The 18,586-nt window shown below is 42.8% G+C and overlaps 1 protein-coding gene across 1 annotated transcript; it reads right to left on the bottom strand.

Moving 5' to 3' along the window:
* Nucleotides 1-6,918: 6,918 nt before the first annotated feature.
* LOC115619126 (G1/S-specific cyclin-E1-like) lies at nucleotides 6,919-18,070 on the bottom strand. The gene is made up of 11 exons (XM_030511172.1): nucleotides 18,057-18,070; nucleotides 17,854-17,944; nucleotides 17,532-17,597; nucleotides 11,062-11,204; nucleotides 10,854-10,989; nucleotides 9,906-10,052; nucleotides 8,966-9,061; nucleotides 8,464-8,598; nucleotides 8,264-8,375; nucleotides 8,025-8,182; nucleotides 6,919-7,041 (listed from the first exon to the last, which is right to left on the bottom strand). The coding sequence occupies exons 1-11, from the start codon at nucleotides 18,068-18,070 to the stop codon at nucleotides 6,919-6,921; spliced, it is 1,221 nt and encodes a 406-aa protein (XP_030367032.1).
* Between the last annotated feature and the right edge of the window lie 516 nt (nucleotides 18,071-18,586).

Raw genomic sequence — 18,586 nt, 5'->3', positions numbered from 1 at the left:
TTGGGACTGTTTGTGAAACAATGAAGAACGTTGAAAAAACAAAACTTTAAACCAGGAACTAAACCTGATGTGCTAAAAATTGCTTGGTATAAAAGTTAGAGCAATAGGCTAAAAATATCTTTTGCTAGAATGGTATAAAAGCTAGAGCAATAGGCAATAGTGATTCGCTGCATGAAGATGCTTTGAGTCTGTGCCGTTCATATGCCACAAGCAGTGATCAGACATGTTCGGCGGTGTCATCAGCAGGCAACAATCCAACACGACCACACCGTCTCTTGTGCTCTGAAGACTGTTACAAGAGATGGACCCCAACATCATGGACTAGATGAATTCAGCAACTGTCTAGGAATTGGTCCATGGACTAAGGAATGATATCTCTGTGCGCGTGTGTGTATATATGAAACAAAAGCGATGGTATATTGAAAAATGTGGGATCTGAGCATGACATGAATGGTATGGAATAAGGGGTGGATACCATCCTGGGTTAAGCAGTAGCCGTCATTGTTCTCCTTCTGTCCTGGGTTCAGCTATAGCAGTCATTTTTCTCCTGCTTAGCAGCTGGTGCAGTGCTGTGTTTTTTAACTTTCAGCCTGGGAACAACGCTGATAACACCGATGTTTTTAGTTGTTGCTAAGTAATGTTTATTCCAACCAAGGACTTTCTCAGTCTCATGCTTTGCCAGGGAGGAGGGGAAGCCGGGAGGAAGCAGAGACAGGACACCTGACCCAAACTAGCCAAAGGGGTATTCCATACCACAGCACGTCATGCCCAGTATATAAACCGGGGGGAGTTACCCGGAAGGCCCAGATCACTGCTCGGGTCGGGCTGGGTATCGGTCGGCAGGTGGTGAGCAATTGTATCCTCTCCCCTTGTTATTTCACGAATCATTATTATCATTGGTGGTAGCAGTAGTGGTTTTGTATTATACCTTAGTTGCGGGACTGCTCTTATCTCAACCCGTGGGAGTTACATTCTTCCGATTCTCCTCCCCATCCCTCCGGGAGAGGGGGGAGGAAGAAGGGGAGGGGGAGTGAGCGAGCGGCTGTGTGGTTCTGAGTTACCGGCTGGGCTCAAACCATGACAGTTCTTTTTGGCGCCCAACGTGGGGCTCGAAAGGTTGAGATAATGACAGATCTGACCAGAGTGTGTTTAATCATATTTGTGATAAGCATTCATTGTTACTACTCCTCACAATGGTGATTATTTGGCTCTCAGACTTGTTGCGCTTGATCTCAGAGTTTCAGCATGTTGTACCTTACTTACAGCCACTATTTGCTGTTTTAGTGTTTATCGGCTGGGGGGCCTGGGCTAAGGTTCTTGTTTCACTGTACTTCATGGTACATTCTTCCCATTCTCCTCCCCATCCCTCCGGGAGCGGGGGAGTGAGCGAGCGGCTGCGTGGTTCTGAGTTACCGGCTGGGCTTAAACCATGACACTGGTCATCGCCATGAGAATCCCATCCACTTCACATTTCTCCAGCCTCGCAGCGCCGCCCTAATTATGTCAATGAGCATGGGGCTGCTGAGCAGCTCCCACCACCTCCACAGCCTCTCTCCCAGCCAGGTCCCACCCCAACGTCTCCCAACCCGCTCTCCACATCCCTGAAGGAGCACACGGCCCCCAGTGCAGCCCTGTACAAAGGGATGCATTCATGCTTCCCCCACACTCTGAAAGATGACCACCCGGCACGCACAGCTAACCAGCTGCAGTGGATAGAGGTGGAAGAAGTCCCTCCTGTTCCTCTGACACCAACAGCTGAGGAACAGTCGGGATTCTTTCATGCTTGTGAGCAACACGTCCCAAAACACACCCAGCCATCCCAAACCTACTGCCCCACATGCCTGCAGCTGCCCTCTACGTGATAACCCATCTGCAAGCACTGAAGTCAGGTACGCGATTATAAGCAGTGAAGCGATTCCTCTAAAAACTACCCCCCACAGGTTGCTCTATTATCTCTGCCCTCCGTGCCACTCAGCTGCCAGCCAGCAATATATCCCAGACTCCCACAATTTACCTTCTCCAGTGTCAATCGTTCCTGTTACATCAGTCCCAGGAAGCAGGGTTTCTGTTCAGGCAGGCTATTAGGGAGCAAAGTCCACTTGGCAGCAGGAGGATCCAAACCCACTGCAGCTGCCAGCTCGGAAACCACAGGAGAAACCTGTGGTCTTACTGTAGTTCAAGAGCACAGGCAAGTTACAGCAGTGACAAAACCAGGTTGTTCTGGGCAGACACACAATGGCTTCTTAGTACATTCAACCAGTGCATTTCTCACATTGCCCCAACACCATAGTACAATGGTAAAGAAGTCAAGCAAATTTCTCCCTGAGCACCAGGCTAATGGACCTGCTATTTATATAGAGACATAGCTGCCCCATCCCTGGCAGTGTTCAGGGCCAGGTTGGACAGGGTTTTGAGCAACCTGGTCTAGTGGGAGGTGTCCCTGCCCATGGCAGGGCGGTTGGAACTAGATGAGCTTTAAGGTCCCTTCCAACCCCATACCATTCTGTGATTCTGTGCTTCTACTGTGCATAACATTTCCTCCCTCCTTGGAGCTACTCTCAGTCTCTACTCATCCCCCTTCAATGCCAGATGTACATCATGGCTCTGTCAGTGCTGCACCCCTTGTTCCTTCTTCCCCCTCTTCCTACCTTTCGTCCTCCAGCACAGAGTCCCTGCTCTCCAGGGGTCCAACCAAGTACTGAGCACAGTGGCTGAGCCTCTGCCTCTCCCTCATGCAGAGGATCCATAGCATGTCTGACTCCTTTTTCTTACCTATATTAACACAAGTAAGTTCTTCTTGAAGTTGTCCAGTGGAGGAAGCCAACAGACAGGGAAGGGGTGGGCCACAAAACACCCCCATGAGTCCAGTTTTGATAGAAGATCAGACTAAAAAGTCAGCACATTGTCACTGCAAGGAAATGGAAATACCATCCTCTATTAGGAGGTTTCAGGACCAGCCATCCCACAGTAGCACCTCTCCCACCCCCAGCAGAACAGGGAGGCCCAGGCAGTGAAACATTCAAATTGTTCTGTGGCCACTTCTCAGGGGAAAACATTTGCTTAAAAACAGTCAGATGAATTCTGAGTGATCCACAGAGCGCTTTGTTATGTTAATTACTGTTACCAACTGTCTCTTCTTTATATTAAAGTGTTGACTCATTGTCAGTTAGGGCCAGACAAGACAGTCTGCTTGTGCCTTGCAGTCCTTTCATACTCACCTAAACTACTCATGTAAAGACACTTTGATATAAAGAGACACTGTCTGTGGCCATTATTAATCTCCTGACTGAAGCCCAGAATACTAATAAAACCACGCAGGATCAGCTAACATTTCCTCAGTGTATTCTTCATTCTGCAAGATTTTGGCCAAAATTAAAGTGGGATTCACTTCTCTTGTTCAATTTCTCCAATGCCACCAGCTTTCAGACCAAGGTGACGTTTTGATACATAGTGATAACAAACCTTTCAGGAGGAAGATAATTGTATGCCACCTAGGTTACTGCAGAAATCAATTTACTTTGCAGCATGCTTTATGCTGGTCTGTAGCTATTAATGGGAGAGGCAGTTTCCAGTTGAGCAATGCATGGCTAAATTGCTTTCCTGGGGTTCCCCATGCCATAGAGCCTCCCGCACTCCTATGCAGGAGCAGCAGCCTCATGCAACACCCCAACAGCTTACAGGAACGTATTATTTCATAGTAGCTTGTCTTAGTGGTGCAAACGTCAGCCCACCTGAAAAGACACTAAACCTTTTTCTTGAGCCAGGCAGAATTGCCCACTTGCTTCTCTCTGCCTGCTGTGAATCTACCTCCAGAGTGGTCTGTGAACAGAGAGAATTTAGAATAGAATCCTCAGGCAAAGAAATACAAGGGAACTCCCTCTTGAGTGTCCCCCCCTCACCATTTGCCCCCCCTTTTTTTCTCCCCCCTCAATAGCGATAACTATCTTCCTTAGAATTAGCTGCACTGTTCCTCCCTAAAATGGTTTTCAGCCTGTGGCAACCAGTGCGTAATTTTTTCAAGCTAACCTAGAAAGACAGCACATTTAGACAGACACAAGTATCCCTGTGTGTTGCAAGACAACCAAAACCAAAGATTCTTAAAGCACAAGATAAAGACAAGAAAGTAAGACCATGGTTTTTCATGTAAGTCACTGCTGCTGGGAAGTACCACATTCCAGGTGTGGGATTGTATTCCTACCTGGGAAGCGGCAAAGCAGCGGTCTCCATGCTCTGGACAGACACCTTCCCATCGAAATAAAGCAGACTGACCTTTTGGGGGGAAGTTATAAAATTAGCAGGATTACCAGCTGAAACAGAACCAGTTTAGAAGGAGGCCTGTTCTCTGAAAAGCTTCATCTCTCTCTCTCATACACAGGTTTCCTATGCAGTCCAGAGAGCACAAACACCTGCATTCACTATGATATAAACCAGTTACATTGAACTCTAACTTTCAGTTTAAGCTAATCATATCTGTAATGTTATTACAGAATATTTTCTTGAACAGTTAGAAGTCAAAGCAGATGTAATCCCATTTATAAGAGACCAATAAAAATAATACTGAAATAATAACTAATTTTTAACATTTTTTTATTTTCTTGGAACAGTAAAACAGACTAAGCACTGAAAAGTAACAGCAAAAGGACTAGTACTGAAGCTTGGCTGGTGATTTAGGAATTAAGCCCAGACTACCTTTCAGGAGGGTTATTGTGTCACACCCCCCCCCCCATTTTGTATTCCAAATTTAAGGACAAAGTGCCAAAATGCATCTTAACAATTCCTCCGGTGTTGCAAACTTTTTCAATAACAGGCAAATACAATATTCCTTTGTTTAGGACATTTTCTCCAAAAAAATTACAATATATCTGAACTGGCACCACCAAACTTGTCCAGCTAACATTTACACTTGTTCTGCTATCACAGGACTGTCCTGGGTTCAGCAGTAGCAGTCATTTTTCTCCTTCTTAGTAGCTGGTGCACTGCTGCGTATTCAACTTTAGTCTGGGAACAGTGCTGATAACACCAGTGGTTTTAGTTGTTGCTAAGTAATGTTTACTCTGACCAAGGACTTTCTCAGTCTCATGCTTTGCCAGGGAGGAGGGGAAGCTGGGAGGAAGCAGGGACAAGACACCTGACCCAAACTGGCCAAAGGGGTATTCCATACCACAGCACGTCATGCCCAGTATAGAAACTGGGAGGAGTTACCCAGAAGGCCCAGATTGCTGCTTGAGTTGGGCTGGGTATCAGTTGGCAGGTGGTGAGCAATTGTATCCTCTCCCCTTGTTGTTATTTCCTTTATCATTATTATTATTGGTGGTAGCAGTAGTGGTTTTGTATTATACCTTAGTTACTGGACTGTTCTTATCTCAACCCATGGGAGTTACATTCTTTTGATTCCTTCCTATCCCTCTGGGAGAGGGAGGAGGAAGAAGGGGGGGAGTGAGCAAGCAGCTGTGTGGTTCTGAGTTACCAGCTGGGCTTAAACCAGAAAGAAAAACAAAAATCACCACCAAAAAAAAAAAAAAAAAAAACACCCACACACCCCCCAAAACCCCCCCCCCCAATAAACAGGGGGGGGAAGCCGCACCAAATGATTTGCTTACTGTTAGTTAGTGTAGGCATTATTATTATTATTACATTAAAGCTTTAACTTTTATCAGAATGCTGGGTCAGGGAAGAACAAAAGGGAGAATAACTTAAAAATAATGAAAAGCAGTCTTGCTGGGAACTATGTTTAGAAAAATTAACCAACAGGTGCTTCCCAAAACATACATACTGTAGCATTTATCTACAGGACACCACGATGAATCCTGGTAGTCTCACAGAAGTTTTCAGTGTTGTTGAAGTCCTTCAAAGTAAACATGAGAAAACCAATCATCTATTTCTCTATTCCCCTTCTCTCCAGAACCATGACTTTCAGAAAACATCTTATTATGAGTTCTCAGATTCTCAGACCCTGCAAAAGTCAAGGACAACTCCTGTCAAAAGGCACACACCATTCCAGAATTCAGCTTTGGACAGAAGGCAAGTAGTTATCAAAGACTATGCCAAAATCCCAATATTTAAAAGGTAAGCTTTTCCTACTGATCACTTCTTGCTATTAAGCATAACAATCTAGACAATCTGATTCAAGAATTTCCCAGTACACTAATTATTAGGAAGTGTGCTATGGAAGGATGCCCCAGATACTTGTCACATTTATTATCCCCTCCCTAGCCACCTACTTCTGGCTAAGGGAAATCCAAGTAGCCCAAACATGACCATTTTATCCCAGTGTCCAAAAAGGAAGTTTTAATTGATAAGCAGTAGTGGTAGTTACTACATTATTCATCCCCCAACTCCCACACTACTAGTGGTTGCAATCTGAAAAACCTTAGCTGACCATATCTAAAAGAAAAATAGGAATATACATAAAACCAGCTGTCTTAGCATTTTTATTGAAAATGGATACACAGACATAGCAGCATTTACAATAAAGAGTTTTAAAAAGGCATCAAATTATAAGCCAACCATTTGAAAAAGAGGCTTTGAAATATTGTCTTCCACAGTACTTTTTGCCTGTTTGTCAGCAAGGGACAGTGACTGCAGATTATCCAAAGGACAAACAGGCACAGTAACTAATCTAAACTTCAAGCCCTTTTCTTGAACAGTTGGTCACATCAAGCATCACCCTCTGTAGTAGCATTTGGAGCATTCTTCAGTGTTCTTTTAAGTGGCTTGTGTACTTGATTCATTTCTTTAAAATATTTTAATGTTCAATAAAAATATTTCAAATAGAAAAATTCTCCTGTCATGAAAAAAAGGTTTCTTTTTCAGATTCCATAAAAGCTTATGAACTTCACTGGCAGCATTTCCGTAATGGAGCAGGAGTTAGAACCAGCAGAACAGGCACTTTAGAAACTGTTGACAATGTTGCTAAAGTCATATTGGTTTCAGTCCAGAAGACTGTTTCTTACTACTTTGTGGTGGTGTAAGGACACCAGTGGGGAAAGGTGAAGTCCTATTTTGCTCAGCCAATAGAGCTTGTTTTGCTTGAGCTTTGTCCTGAAAGCACAGGAAAAGGAAAAAAGAAAATATCTTTACTTTGGTATATCTGTGCAACAGAGCAATGTAATTCAGTTTTATAACTTGATAGATTGCTATTATGGATATTCACCTCTGTATCTAACCCCCCTAGCAGCAACCAATAAATCATGTGGTACACAATAGTTAAGCTTTATTCGAATAAAGGGAGATCTCCACCAGACACACCTGGTTCAGGGTTCTCCATTTGCAGTCAGTATCCACCTATTTGATACTTTCCCTGCCTGCAAAGTGCCTCCTCCTTTCTCCTTTGCCTCAGATCCTCCGAGCCATTCTAGTGAATACAAACTCCAAGAGATCAGCATTAACTTTTGGAATCTGATGATCAGCATATGGTACTTGTATCTTCAAGAAAGCAAAATTCAGAAGCAACTGAACAGGAAGAAGTTTTAGATTATTTAGAAGTTATTAAATAGAAGTTAAAGATAACTTAGATTAACTACAATTTGCTGGACAAGATATTGATCCTCTGCAAGTTTCTCATGCTAAAACCCACTCTTGCTCAACTTCTTGTCAACCACCACTGCCACGTAACAGTCCCACGAGATCAGTCTCAAGTGATCAGTCTTTATTTTCTTTTTTTCCATCAGACAAAGTTGCATGACCTGTATTTTCTATAAAGAAAGGTATAACATACAGGATTTGAAGTATTCCAGGGGGTAGAAATAAGCTTCTGATTTCCAGGGTAATTATTTGCTGTTTAAGATGAGAGGCTTAAGTCACAATCACCTTTTTACACTAAATACTGAACAAGTCAGTCCCAAGACAAGTCTCTGTCCTGAGAATTTTGGAACTGGAATACAACTGTGTGCCTTTTATCATCTGAATACACTCAGTCTCCATCTGGTAATGCTTCACTTAAGTTTACTGTATGTTCTAACCAAAGAAGAAACAAGACAAAGATTTCACAGACAGATTTTTGTCTTCATTATGCACATACATACCAGCAAATCCAAGCTGTTTATGTGCATCTGTATATTGTGCAAGTCTTCAGGAGCTATACCTCTGAAGTGTTCGAGTGTGTAGCTTCCTACTTCCCTTATAGCCATCGCAAACGGAACCATCCATTTCACACATTCCTCTATCTCACACCATTCATAACCTGGAAGACAAACGCATATGCTTATCTGCCCAAATGAAGACTTAACATTTGTAAATACATTAAACTTATAAACGTCAATACCTGAAACTTTCTGCATCAACTCAGATGACGAGAATAGATACAAAGCAGAAGCTGCAAGTACTCCATATGTATATTCCAAACAGCCAATATCCAGCACACAGAGATCCAAGAGCTACAAGACAACAGATGCTTAATAAGTCTATCACAAGAACACTTTCTTTCCAGGTGAAATAGCATTTGAAGGAAGAAGTCAGTCTTACCTCCACTATTTGTGCAAATATTTGCTGTGGATATTGTGGCAGCAATACCTCATAAAGCTCATTTAAATATGCAACTTGCATGTAAATGTTCAGCCATGATACAACTGTCACTGGATTTAAGTTCCAATTAAGAGCCTGAAAAAGTAAACATGCACAAGACTTAATTATTAATAAAGGTCTTAACTTAAACCATGCAATTTTATTTACTCCAGATCAGAAGCTGTAATTCCAGTTGGTCAAGGCATCTTTGAAACACACAAATCTAATCCTCTCCTGTACCTCTTCCTGCTGATAGGGCGGGGAACAATTAGTTTTGTTAATATACACATACTGGTGGATGCTTTAAATCACTTGTTACCTAGAGAACACTGTTTTCTAATTAGAAAGAGAAATTGTGCCTCTTAGCAGCGCATAAGATGAACTGAGGCTCTCTGCTTTTAGTCTGATTATGCTATACATTTTTAAAAACTAAAGTAGAACTAATTCCACTTTGAAATATTACCTTCATAATGATCAATTCCACACTGAGGATTTCATCTTCTGTACAAGCTCCATCTGTAACATAGGCAAACTGGTGCAACTTTGGTGGATAAATTTCCTGAAAGAGAAGAGATCAAGTATTTAATTTGTGGAATAGGTTGTAAGTCATCTCATGTGCTAAAAAAAAAAAAAAAAAAAAGGGGGGGGGGGGAAGAAGAGAGAAAAATAACAGTGCACCACTACTTCAGCATTTCAAAACAGAGGGAAAGTTAAAAAGAACCAAGTCCCCCATCCTAATTCATGAACTCATGGTGTTCTCTGCCTTTAATATCCCCTAATTTCTTGTTCAACCTTCCTGCTCATAGCCTTCACCTTTCACTTTCAGTGGATCAGTACAACATGCATTGTTTGACTACAGCGTCACTGAGATGGCATCATAATTGACATCAAGATTATTTTTTTTATGTCCTGAAGAAAAGGCCACTTATCCCTTGCTTGAGAAGAACAGATTGAAGAGTAATAGCTCTCTTAAAAGACAAAACAGTAAGAACTTAAAAAGCACTGTGTTTTAACAGTTCAATTTGTTCTAGTAAATAAAGAATAGCTCAGACTCTCATCCAGTAGGTACTCCATTGACAAAAGAATTGCAACAACTGGTCTCTGTATACACAGACAGCCAAAAAACTCATTTAGCAACTGCAATTAAAAAAATTCAGATTTGTTTTAACACTGAAAAGACTATCCTTTTAAAATTAAAGATATACTGTGATGATAGCTAGTCTTAATTTTAGACACTTAATAGGAGGAATTAAAAAAAAAAAAAAATAAAAAAAAAAAATCTGTCTCCCAGCTGAAACATCATAGCAACAAGCTCCATAAAGCCTGCCAAAACCCATCTAGCATACAAGTGTGCTGTCTGTCCATTCACATTTTTATGTTTAAGTAAATCTGGAGATACTTACCTCAAGCTTTGCTGCTATAAATAAAGAAGAGATACCAATAAGCTGCAATAGTGTTTTTACAATATTCTGTTGTGTTGCCATAAACCAATCAAAGAAATCTTGTGCTAAATAAAAAGTTTCTCTATGAAGCTTGTACACTTCACAAACCTGGAGAGACAGAGATTACAAAGGTCAAGAACAGTGTTAGAGTCAAAAACAGATGCTACAGATGTATTAACAAAAAAACAGCAAAACCAAGAGCTAGACATAAAATTCATATTGGCTTTCTGCTTCACTGCTATGTGGAGGAATATGTTAACTAGGAGCATGAGTTAAACAGTTTCCTTTGACACAAGATGACTGCCACTACAGCAAAAATCCTTTTAGAAAATGCAAGCACATATTCTAGCAATGTCAGAACATCAGTTCCTCATTTTTGCAAAGCTGCATCATTCCAACACATCAAAAGAGAAAATTCTCACAAATACTTCAGAATTAAGAACAGAGATTATGCTGCCAATTCACCTGAACAGCACAAGACACTCACATACACACAGAAGAGTTGTAGTACATTCTACATGGCCAATAACAGATAGAGAGGTTGTAAGATGCACCCGATCTCCAAACCACCACACACCTTCCATCTTACAAGGACTATTATAATCACTTCTGCAGCTTTTATCTGCAGTGTGACCTTAAAAAGCTTACATCGCTTTAGGGACAAATTTATTGTTATTCACTATCAATCTATCAATGAGTAAGAGCAAATATTGTCAGTTGTACACTATCAACTCAATCCATTATATACTCTTTTTAAAGTTTGATGCCATTCACTGACAAACATTAAGATGAAGATGAGTGTCTGGTGTTAAATGGGTTATGCAAAGATCTTTAAGTGCACTCATGACAGTTATTAGTACACTTCAACAAAAGCACACTTGAAATACTCACAAGCATGGAAAAGCTTACCTCCATTAGCCAGTCTAGAAGAATTGTTCTCATTTTAGGTTGCAGGATAGGGTGCCTTTGCATATAAAGTTTATCCCTCACATATGTCTCCTCTTTGTTTATCATGTTTTTCCATACATCATCTCTGTTTGCCCAGCTAAGACAGATCAATATGTTTAGTCTCAATAAAAAAAGGAAGACAGACAAGCAGCAGCAAAACAGCACTTACCCTAGAACTGGTAATGGTGAAGCTCTAGTTGGAACAACACTTAGATATATAAAGTGAAAATAATCAACACCAACTGGATCTTCATCTTTATCCGGAGTAGGAATCAATATATGGGCATTTTTGGGAACACTATTCCAGGATGGCTGTTAAATGAAACACAAGATTTTACACCATGCCTTTTAAAATAATCATTTTAGCTGTAAATAGAATACATTGGCAAGAAACTATGACAAAAACTATGATTACCTCTTTAAACTGCACAGAATCACAGAATTGTTGAGATGGGAAGAGATCTGTGCAACACCTTGTCCAACATCCCTGCTCAAGCAGGGCCATCTAGAGCCAGTGGCCCAGGACTACATCCAGACAGCTCTTGTCCCATCACTGGGCACCACAGAAAAGAGCCTAGCTCCATCTTCCCTACATCCTCCCTTCTGGTATTTCTATACAACTGATAGAATCTCCCCAAGCCTTCTTTTCTCATGGCTAAACAGTTCCAGCTCCCTCAGCCTTTCCTTATAGGAGACACTCTGGTCCCTTAATCATCTTGGTGGACCTTTGCTGGACTCTTTCCAGTGTGTTAAAGTTTCTCCTGTACTGAGGAGCCCAGAACTGGACACAATACTCCAGGTGCGGCCTCACCAGTGCTGAGTAGAGGGATGTTGCTTATTTTCACAGCAGAGGAAGTTTACAACTAAAGCTGAAGAACATTTACCCTGTCCTCCTCTTGAAGGACCACAACTGTTTCATGGAAGAATATCCAAGTCAGTCTCCTATTAATGTTGCATTTTGGCTTTACCAGAAATATGCTTGCCTACAGGTAAAGAATAAGCAGATGGAACCTTAAAACCCAAAAAAAAAAAAAAAAAAAGTCAGGATTTCTAGTAAGGAATATGTAGATGGAACACAAAGTCATGGTTCCATGTAAAGCAATCCTGACAATGAACACAGCAAAATAGTAGCTTATTTATAGAATTTCTCTTATTCATCTAGCAGTGTTAAGATGGGGGGGGGGGGGGGGGGGGGGGGGGGGGGGGGGGGGGGGGGGGGGGGGGGGGGGGGGGGGGGGGGGGGGGGGGGGGGGGGGGGGGGGGGGGGGGGGGGGGGGGGGGGGGGAAAAAAAAAAAAAAAAAGCACTTATGACCCAAATGTTTTCAGAATAAATGCAGTAACATGTTAATCAATTGCCATTAAAGTATCAAGTTGACCATTTCATATACAGAATTTTGCCAAGGTCTGTCAACATCAGACATCCGACACTTCACCCATTATATCCTTTTATTTGGATGAGAACTTAAGTTGAGGTTTACCTTTCTCCTGCCTAACTCTGTTTAACAAAGATCTTGGTGTACACTTCACACAGCTACCCAGGAAAATACTACTTGTTCTATTTGGCAGTAGAATACAAAGCCAGCCCCATGTCATCATACCCAAGCAAATTAAAGTTTTGGCTTTTCTGCCTAACAGTGAAGTCAGCCATCTTGCTGCAAACTGATCTGTTCTGCACCACTAAAAGGACAGAACTCCCTAACAACATTCCTGATGTGCTTTATGAAAAATAAATAATCAGAAGAATCATCAGGTGCTAACAAGTAAAATGCTCTACATGAAATTTTGCCTCTTGCAAAGAAGCTTCCACACCTGATTTTTGCCCTGTCCTTGCTACAAATGACATCACTTTCCAGCAAAATGGCTACCTCCTAGCACCAGCTTTAGAAACAGAAACCACTGACTTGATGAAACAAAAAACCACATTTCACAGTTCACTCGCAGCTAAGATTTCTTTGTACTTTTGAGTTACTGAAACACAGATGGGTAGCTTTTCTTCTTGGAGTTCTACATGCAAATCCAGCATAGCTACATACCCAGCCATGCCATGATTTAATTTAGGTGGGGCAAGGCAAAAAGAGGGAATAATATCTTTATCTTAAAAATTACAAATTCCTTACAAACTTAAAGTTTAAATAAGCATCACATCAGCATTGTTATAAGTTAATTTTTGTACTCCCTCAAAACTAGACTTTAGTCACACTTCGTTCTCCAAACCACATGGCAAGCCCAGCTGCCAACAGCCTTTGGAGAAGTGCTGTCTTATCAATTAACCAGCAAACCAACAGAAAAGCAGTATATCATATAATATCTATTAAAGGTGCCTACTACACCAGCAGCTTCTGAAGAACAAGGGACCTGCTCCACCAAGTTCTCAACCAAAGTAGGTATCTCACATGCTACATGGCAGCAGGAACAATTGATTTAAGAGATTTCGCCACCCCAAATCTTCTATAAGGAAATAGAAGTCAAGGGTCAGGAGCCTCTTAGGTGTTTTGAGAAGTGAAAATGAAGTTTTTGACTAGATAATGTCGCTCACTACAATGACTGGGGAAGAGATGCAAGTAACAGAAAAAGCATATGGCTTAGCAAGGGACAAGAAGAAAACACATGCAGGGCCCTCAAAAGAAAAGAGGCTATTGAGAAGAGACAGGAGTCTGAATTAGCATTGATGAGGGAACACCATAGCTGTTAATCAGACTCTTGAGTCTTTAAAAGCAGATTTAGCAAGACATTCAACCAAAACTAAGAAACAATATCAAGAAACTGCATTACATCACACTAACTGTAAGGAAGTTGGAGCCACCACCAAAAAAAACCCAAACAGTTTAAGGTGAGGAGGGTGTGAGGAAACCATGAAGAGCTTCCTTTGGGCTTACACAGAGGCAACCTGAAAGCAGAAAGCTACCAAAAAGCAACAGATGTTACAGAGAATCTGTGCAGCCTAGTAGAGGAAAACCTACAGTCCTAGGCTTACTTCTGAAGCAAACAGGAGCTGAAGTAGGATACAAGCCAGAAATCAGCAGGGAAAACTGCCTCTACAAATCCATATGGAGCCCAGCAAGAAAGCTTGGTGACACCCACAGTAGAATTCCAGACACAGAAATAAGAACGATTGTTCAGAGTTAAGATCTGACCTCAGACCTGAGAATTAGATAGATTGGAAGGTGACCAAAGCATCCATCAGAGCAGCCAAGCCCATACAGCTCCAAACAAAGAAAAATCAGGAGTTCAGAGGTGGGTTGTTTTTTTTTTTAAAGCTCAAATATTCCCATGCCTCAGTTTTCTGCAGCATGTTGTCATTCACTGATACATCAAACATTCATTTTAATAGATCTTTTGGACATCCTTTGAGCATATAGGCAAGACACAAAATGGAGCAGGTAGTGACAATTGAGGTTATTGGTTACAGACCAGGCAGGGGCTTCAGTGAAGCAGACACACCTAAGAATACTAGCTGCTGAGACACCCATGCATCTCGACATAAGCTGGGAGCCCCCAGAACAAGCTTCCAGAGTCAGGGCAAGGAGGGCAGCAGGAAAGCAGAGGAAGAGGTTGCCTTCAACTCCATTGAAACAGCAAAGTCAGAGGATTTCCAGCATGGAGATTGAAGGGAAAGTAACAGGAAGGGGACAGGCCTGTTTATCTCACCCTAAAAAGTGGCAGCTTGTAACAAAGACATCAATATCAGGCTACTACACTGCAGCCTTAGTTTGCCCATCAGAAAGACCTATAATTCTTAGCCATTTTTCACTCACAGGATGTATTAGTTTGAAGTATAGGGTTTGGGTTTAGTGTGAGGGGTTTTTTTGGGGTTCCCCCCCCCATCAGAAAGAGATTCCAGTATTAATAGGAGAGAGAAGAGCAACTCACATTAAGTTGCTCCCATTCTTTCTGAATAGCATTGGAGCTTCTACTACTTTTAATTTTCTAAAGAGTCTGAATATTGTCCTATCCCAGATTAGGGCCAAGCCAAGCTCTCAACCTGGATAGTTTACATTCTTTATCTGTTTGTCTGAAGACTTGTAAGCTGTTTTTGAGGGAGGTTTTTTTATTTTTAAATTGGATCTTCCAAAGGTAACCTAGACTAGTTAAAGAAACTTTTTGGAGGATATTTTCAAACCTGTTAGGTGGAATATTCTGACAACAGTAAGACCAGATTCTGGAAAAGTGTCTCATGAGAAATCAAACCTATTTCCTGAGAGTTTACTCCATCTTTTCACCTAAAAGCATTAGTTAGTTTCATATAAAGAAACTAACTTCTGGATTTAATTCTCCACTCTAGATGGAGTTGGCCATATAATTTGTATCACAATTACATGGATGACTCCAATCTAGTTAAGATGAATTTCGTTTTACATGGAGCTTTGGAAGTGTATCCATCCACAGAAAGCAGCCAGAATTAATATGAGAATTACTAGCAGAATTACAGCAGTGCCAATCCTCTAAAATCAAACACAGAATTTATGCAATATTCTGCTGTCACAAACCTGATGATACAGCCACCCTTTCATCACATAAAGGGTAACAGCATCCTAATTAAGAACTCAGGCCTTATGTTCAACAGAAACAAACTAATGAATTGACTATGAAGATGCCATAAAGTGGGATGTGACTATGATATTTTGCCTTGTGTATAAACTAGTGTCAGTAAACAACTTATTTAATGTAGAAGTCATGTGGCATAGGCTGCAGTGGATTTATAGCTACTTGCATTTTAGAATTGCTGTGCCTCAACAGAATAACTGTCTCACTGGCTATCATACAAGCCTGCTATACTGCTGCTGGAACCGTAAACATGTTCTTATTAGAGGCCCATGGCAAGAGCTGCTGTGCTTTTTTTTTTTTTAAACCAGATCTGCAACAATCTGCCTACTTTATCACAACAAAAACCCCCTTCTCTATGTAGGGATGGATACACAGGTACCCATTTTATTTACTGTTTACAGAATCAAAGGGACAAATCCTACCAGCATTCTAAGCTTAACTTGAAAAACTCCTAAGTAAATATTTTGGATGCCTACTGTCCAAATTATCTAAATTTTAATTTACTTCTCATTCCTGAAATAACACTGACTGGCTACCAGGCCAGGAACACAAACAGGAACACAAAAATGAAAGTCTATCTACTTTCAAAGTTGAAGGTCAATGTACAGAAAACATTTCAAGTTTCTTTCCACTGTCTTTATGAAAGAAGGTAAAACTGGGTTCCTGTTGAAGATTTTTTTAACAATACCTTATTATTATGCAATAAACATGCACAAGAAGCCCTTGCTCAGATCAAACAGAATGAATCTTTTGATGAAGGAGAAAGTGAAGGACAGGCAGCTCTTCCTTGTCAGAAGTGAGAAATTAGTTTAATATAGCACACAAGAGAAAGACAGAAGGGAAAGAGATCCCCTCATTAAATGCTCACCATTTGAGCCCTGCTTAATATGTTGACTGATAACTAGTATATGCAGTTGCAACAAGTGGAAACATGCTCATCTGTTGTGGTAGCACTTTAGCCTTAGAACTTCCAGCTGCCACTTCTGGTTAGATGTGCCACATTATGCATAGCCTTGTGTACCAAATGAGCATGGTCTGTGCTCCCTGATCATGACTTTTGCAGCTTAAGTATCACCCTGCATGTGCATTAACAGGTATAAGTCCTAGTGCCAGTGACTGAACGAACATGGGTGTACATGCAGGTTAAAAAAAAAAAAGGGAGTAGGATAAACTTATTTCGGAAACCAGACTATTCTGGTTTATTTAGAGTGGGCATCTTGATGGACAAAAGCAGCATGCTTTCAATACTATATACCAACACAGCATCTAATATAGATATCAATACCACCTCAGTTATGAGGAACATAGAAAGGGTGCCAAGGGAACTCAAAGACACTACTAAAGCTAGTTTTGACTAACTCAGATCATTCTAGATATCTTATGGAGAAAACTGGCAATGGTCACTACCAACCTCCACTGCAGGCCTGATTTCCACAGGTAAGTGACTTAACAGAAATTATCCCTTTGCTCCATGGGGAAATGAAGCCCATTTTTTACTACCCCATTAGCATCTACTAAAAACTCCAAAGTTATAATCAGGAAGCCCTTACTTTCTGTCAGTCTGATAATAACCCTTGTCAATGTGAATGGAGCTGACAGTGGAAGGTGTCCTGGGGATCCTTCCTCTCCCAGATGATACATAAAACTTGTCTGTGAAGAGAACCACCTCAAGATACGATTCTGTTCATCTGCTTAAGGGTCTCATGCTTTGGCCTGCAAGGTACAGCGCATAAGCACTGACTGTACTCTCGCAACTCTCCACAGAGGTCAGTGCAGAATCCCTCCACGTAAGCCTAAAGGCATATGAAGACTTTTGTGAGGTGCACCCTTGTGATCCCAGGACAGTTGATTATACTGAAGTATTAACATACTGCTTTAGACCAACAGAGGCCTCATCTCTTGCAAAGACTCCAAAGCAAATGGTATGGACTGAAGTGTTTTGCACGCTTCATCAGCCAGGGTTGATAGTCCCCCTCACCCATTGCTATACAGCATGGGTAACTGTTCCGCCACATTAGCAATAAGAATGAGGCACTGCGAAATAACAATAGGGTTAAGCAAGATTACAGATGATCTAAAGCCAAATCAGTTACCTGTTTTTCACAGTGCTTTTTTCTAGTCAGCTCCATATTGGCAACTTCATCAGGATCCTGCAAGAACTACAAAAAGCAATATATAGTTCCAGGAGCACAAACCACAGGACAAGTGGCCATTGGCCACTGTGCCATGTGCGCAGTCCCTTAGGGCCACAGCCCTGCAGCAGATCCCGAGCCACCTCACACCCGGACCACCACAGGGCCCCCAGACACCCAACAAAAGATGATGAGAGCCCGGAGGCCAAAGCCCGGCGGCAGGGCAGGCGCCAGCATGCAGGCACCAGGGTGGGCGGCCGGGCCACGCCGGGTCCGCACTCACCGTAGCCACATCAGCTTTCCTCTTGCGGGCTCGCATGGCGCACTCCGCGCCCCCGTCCCCCTTGGCTAGCGCCTTCTCCTCCACGCAGTTGCTGCCAAGAGAGAAAAAGCTGAAGGAGCCGCGGCCGCAGGGAGCCTCCTCAAGGGTGCCTGCAGACACCTCGGCCTACAGGGCCTCGCACACAGCGGGGCTGGCAGACTCACTTCTCCCGGCGCATGGTACCCGCCTGGGCCAGGTCAGGGCAAGCGGAGCGCCGTGCGGGGAGCGACCGAGCAGGCCTAGGACTCAGCTCCCACAAAGGGCCGCGGAGGCGCGGAGGCGCGGGCGCGCGGCGTGGAAAGAGCGGCCGCAGCCTCGGGCTAGCCCCGCCGGCTCTCCCCGCCCCGCGACCGGGCACCTAGGGAGACAACAGGGGCGCCCGCCACCCCCTACCCACCAGCCCGCGCACTCGGTCGGCCGCTCGCTACTACACCGGACCAGAAATGAGAATGGGTGGGTGCCCGGGCGGCGGCGCAGCCGAGCTCTGCTAGGCACCTCCTGCCTCACGGTGCAGCCGCTCCCGTCCTTGCACACAACAGAGACCGCGCCGAGCGGGACATTTCAACGCGCGGCGCGGGGCCGCCTTCCTGCCCACCCGCACACGTGGCCCCTCGGCCGGGGCGGGGTCTGTAGGGGGCGCGGTGGCGGGTTTCGGGGCATGGCACAGGGCGCCGTGGGGCGTGGGATTCCGCAA

The sequence above is a fragment of the Strigops habroptila genome, chromosome W (genome assembly GCF_004027225.2).
Source record: "Strigops habroptila isolate Jane chromosome W, bStrHab1.2.pri, whole genome shotgun sequence".
Classification (NCBI taxonomy): Eukaryota; Metazoa; Chordata; class Aves; order Psittaciformes; family Psittacidae; genus Strigops; species Strigops habroptila.
The sequence above is the reverse complement of the archived record's forward strand: the minus strand, read 5'-3'. Positions and strand labels throughout refer to the sequence as shown.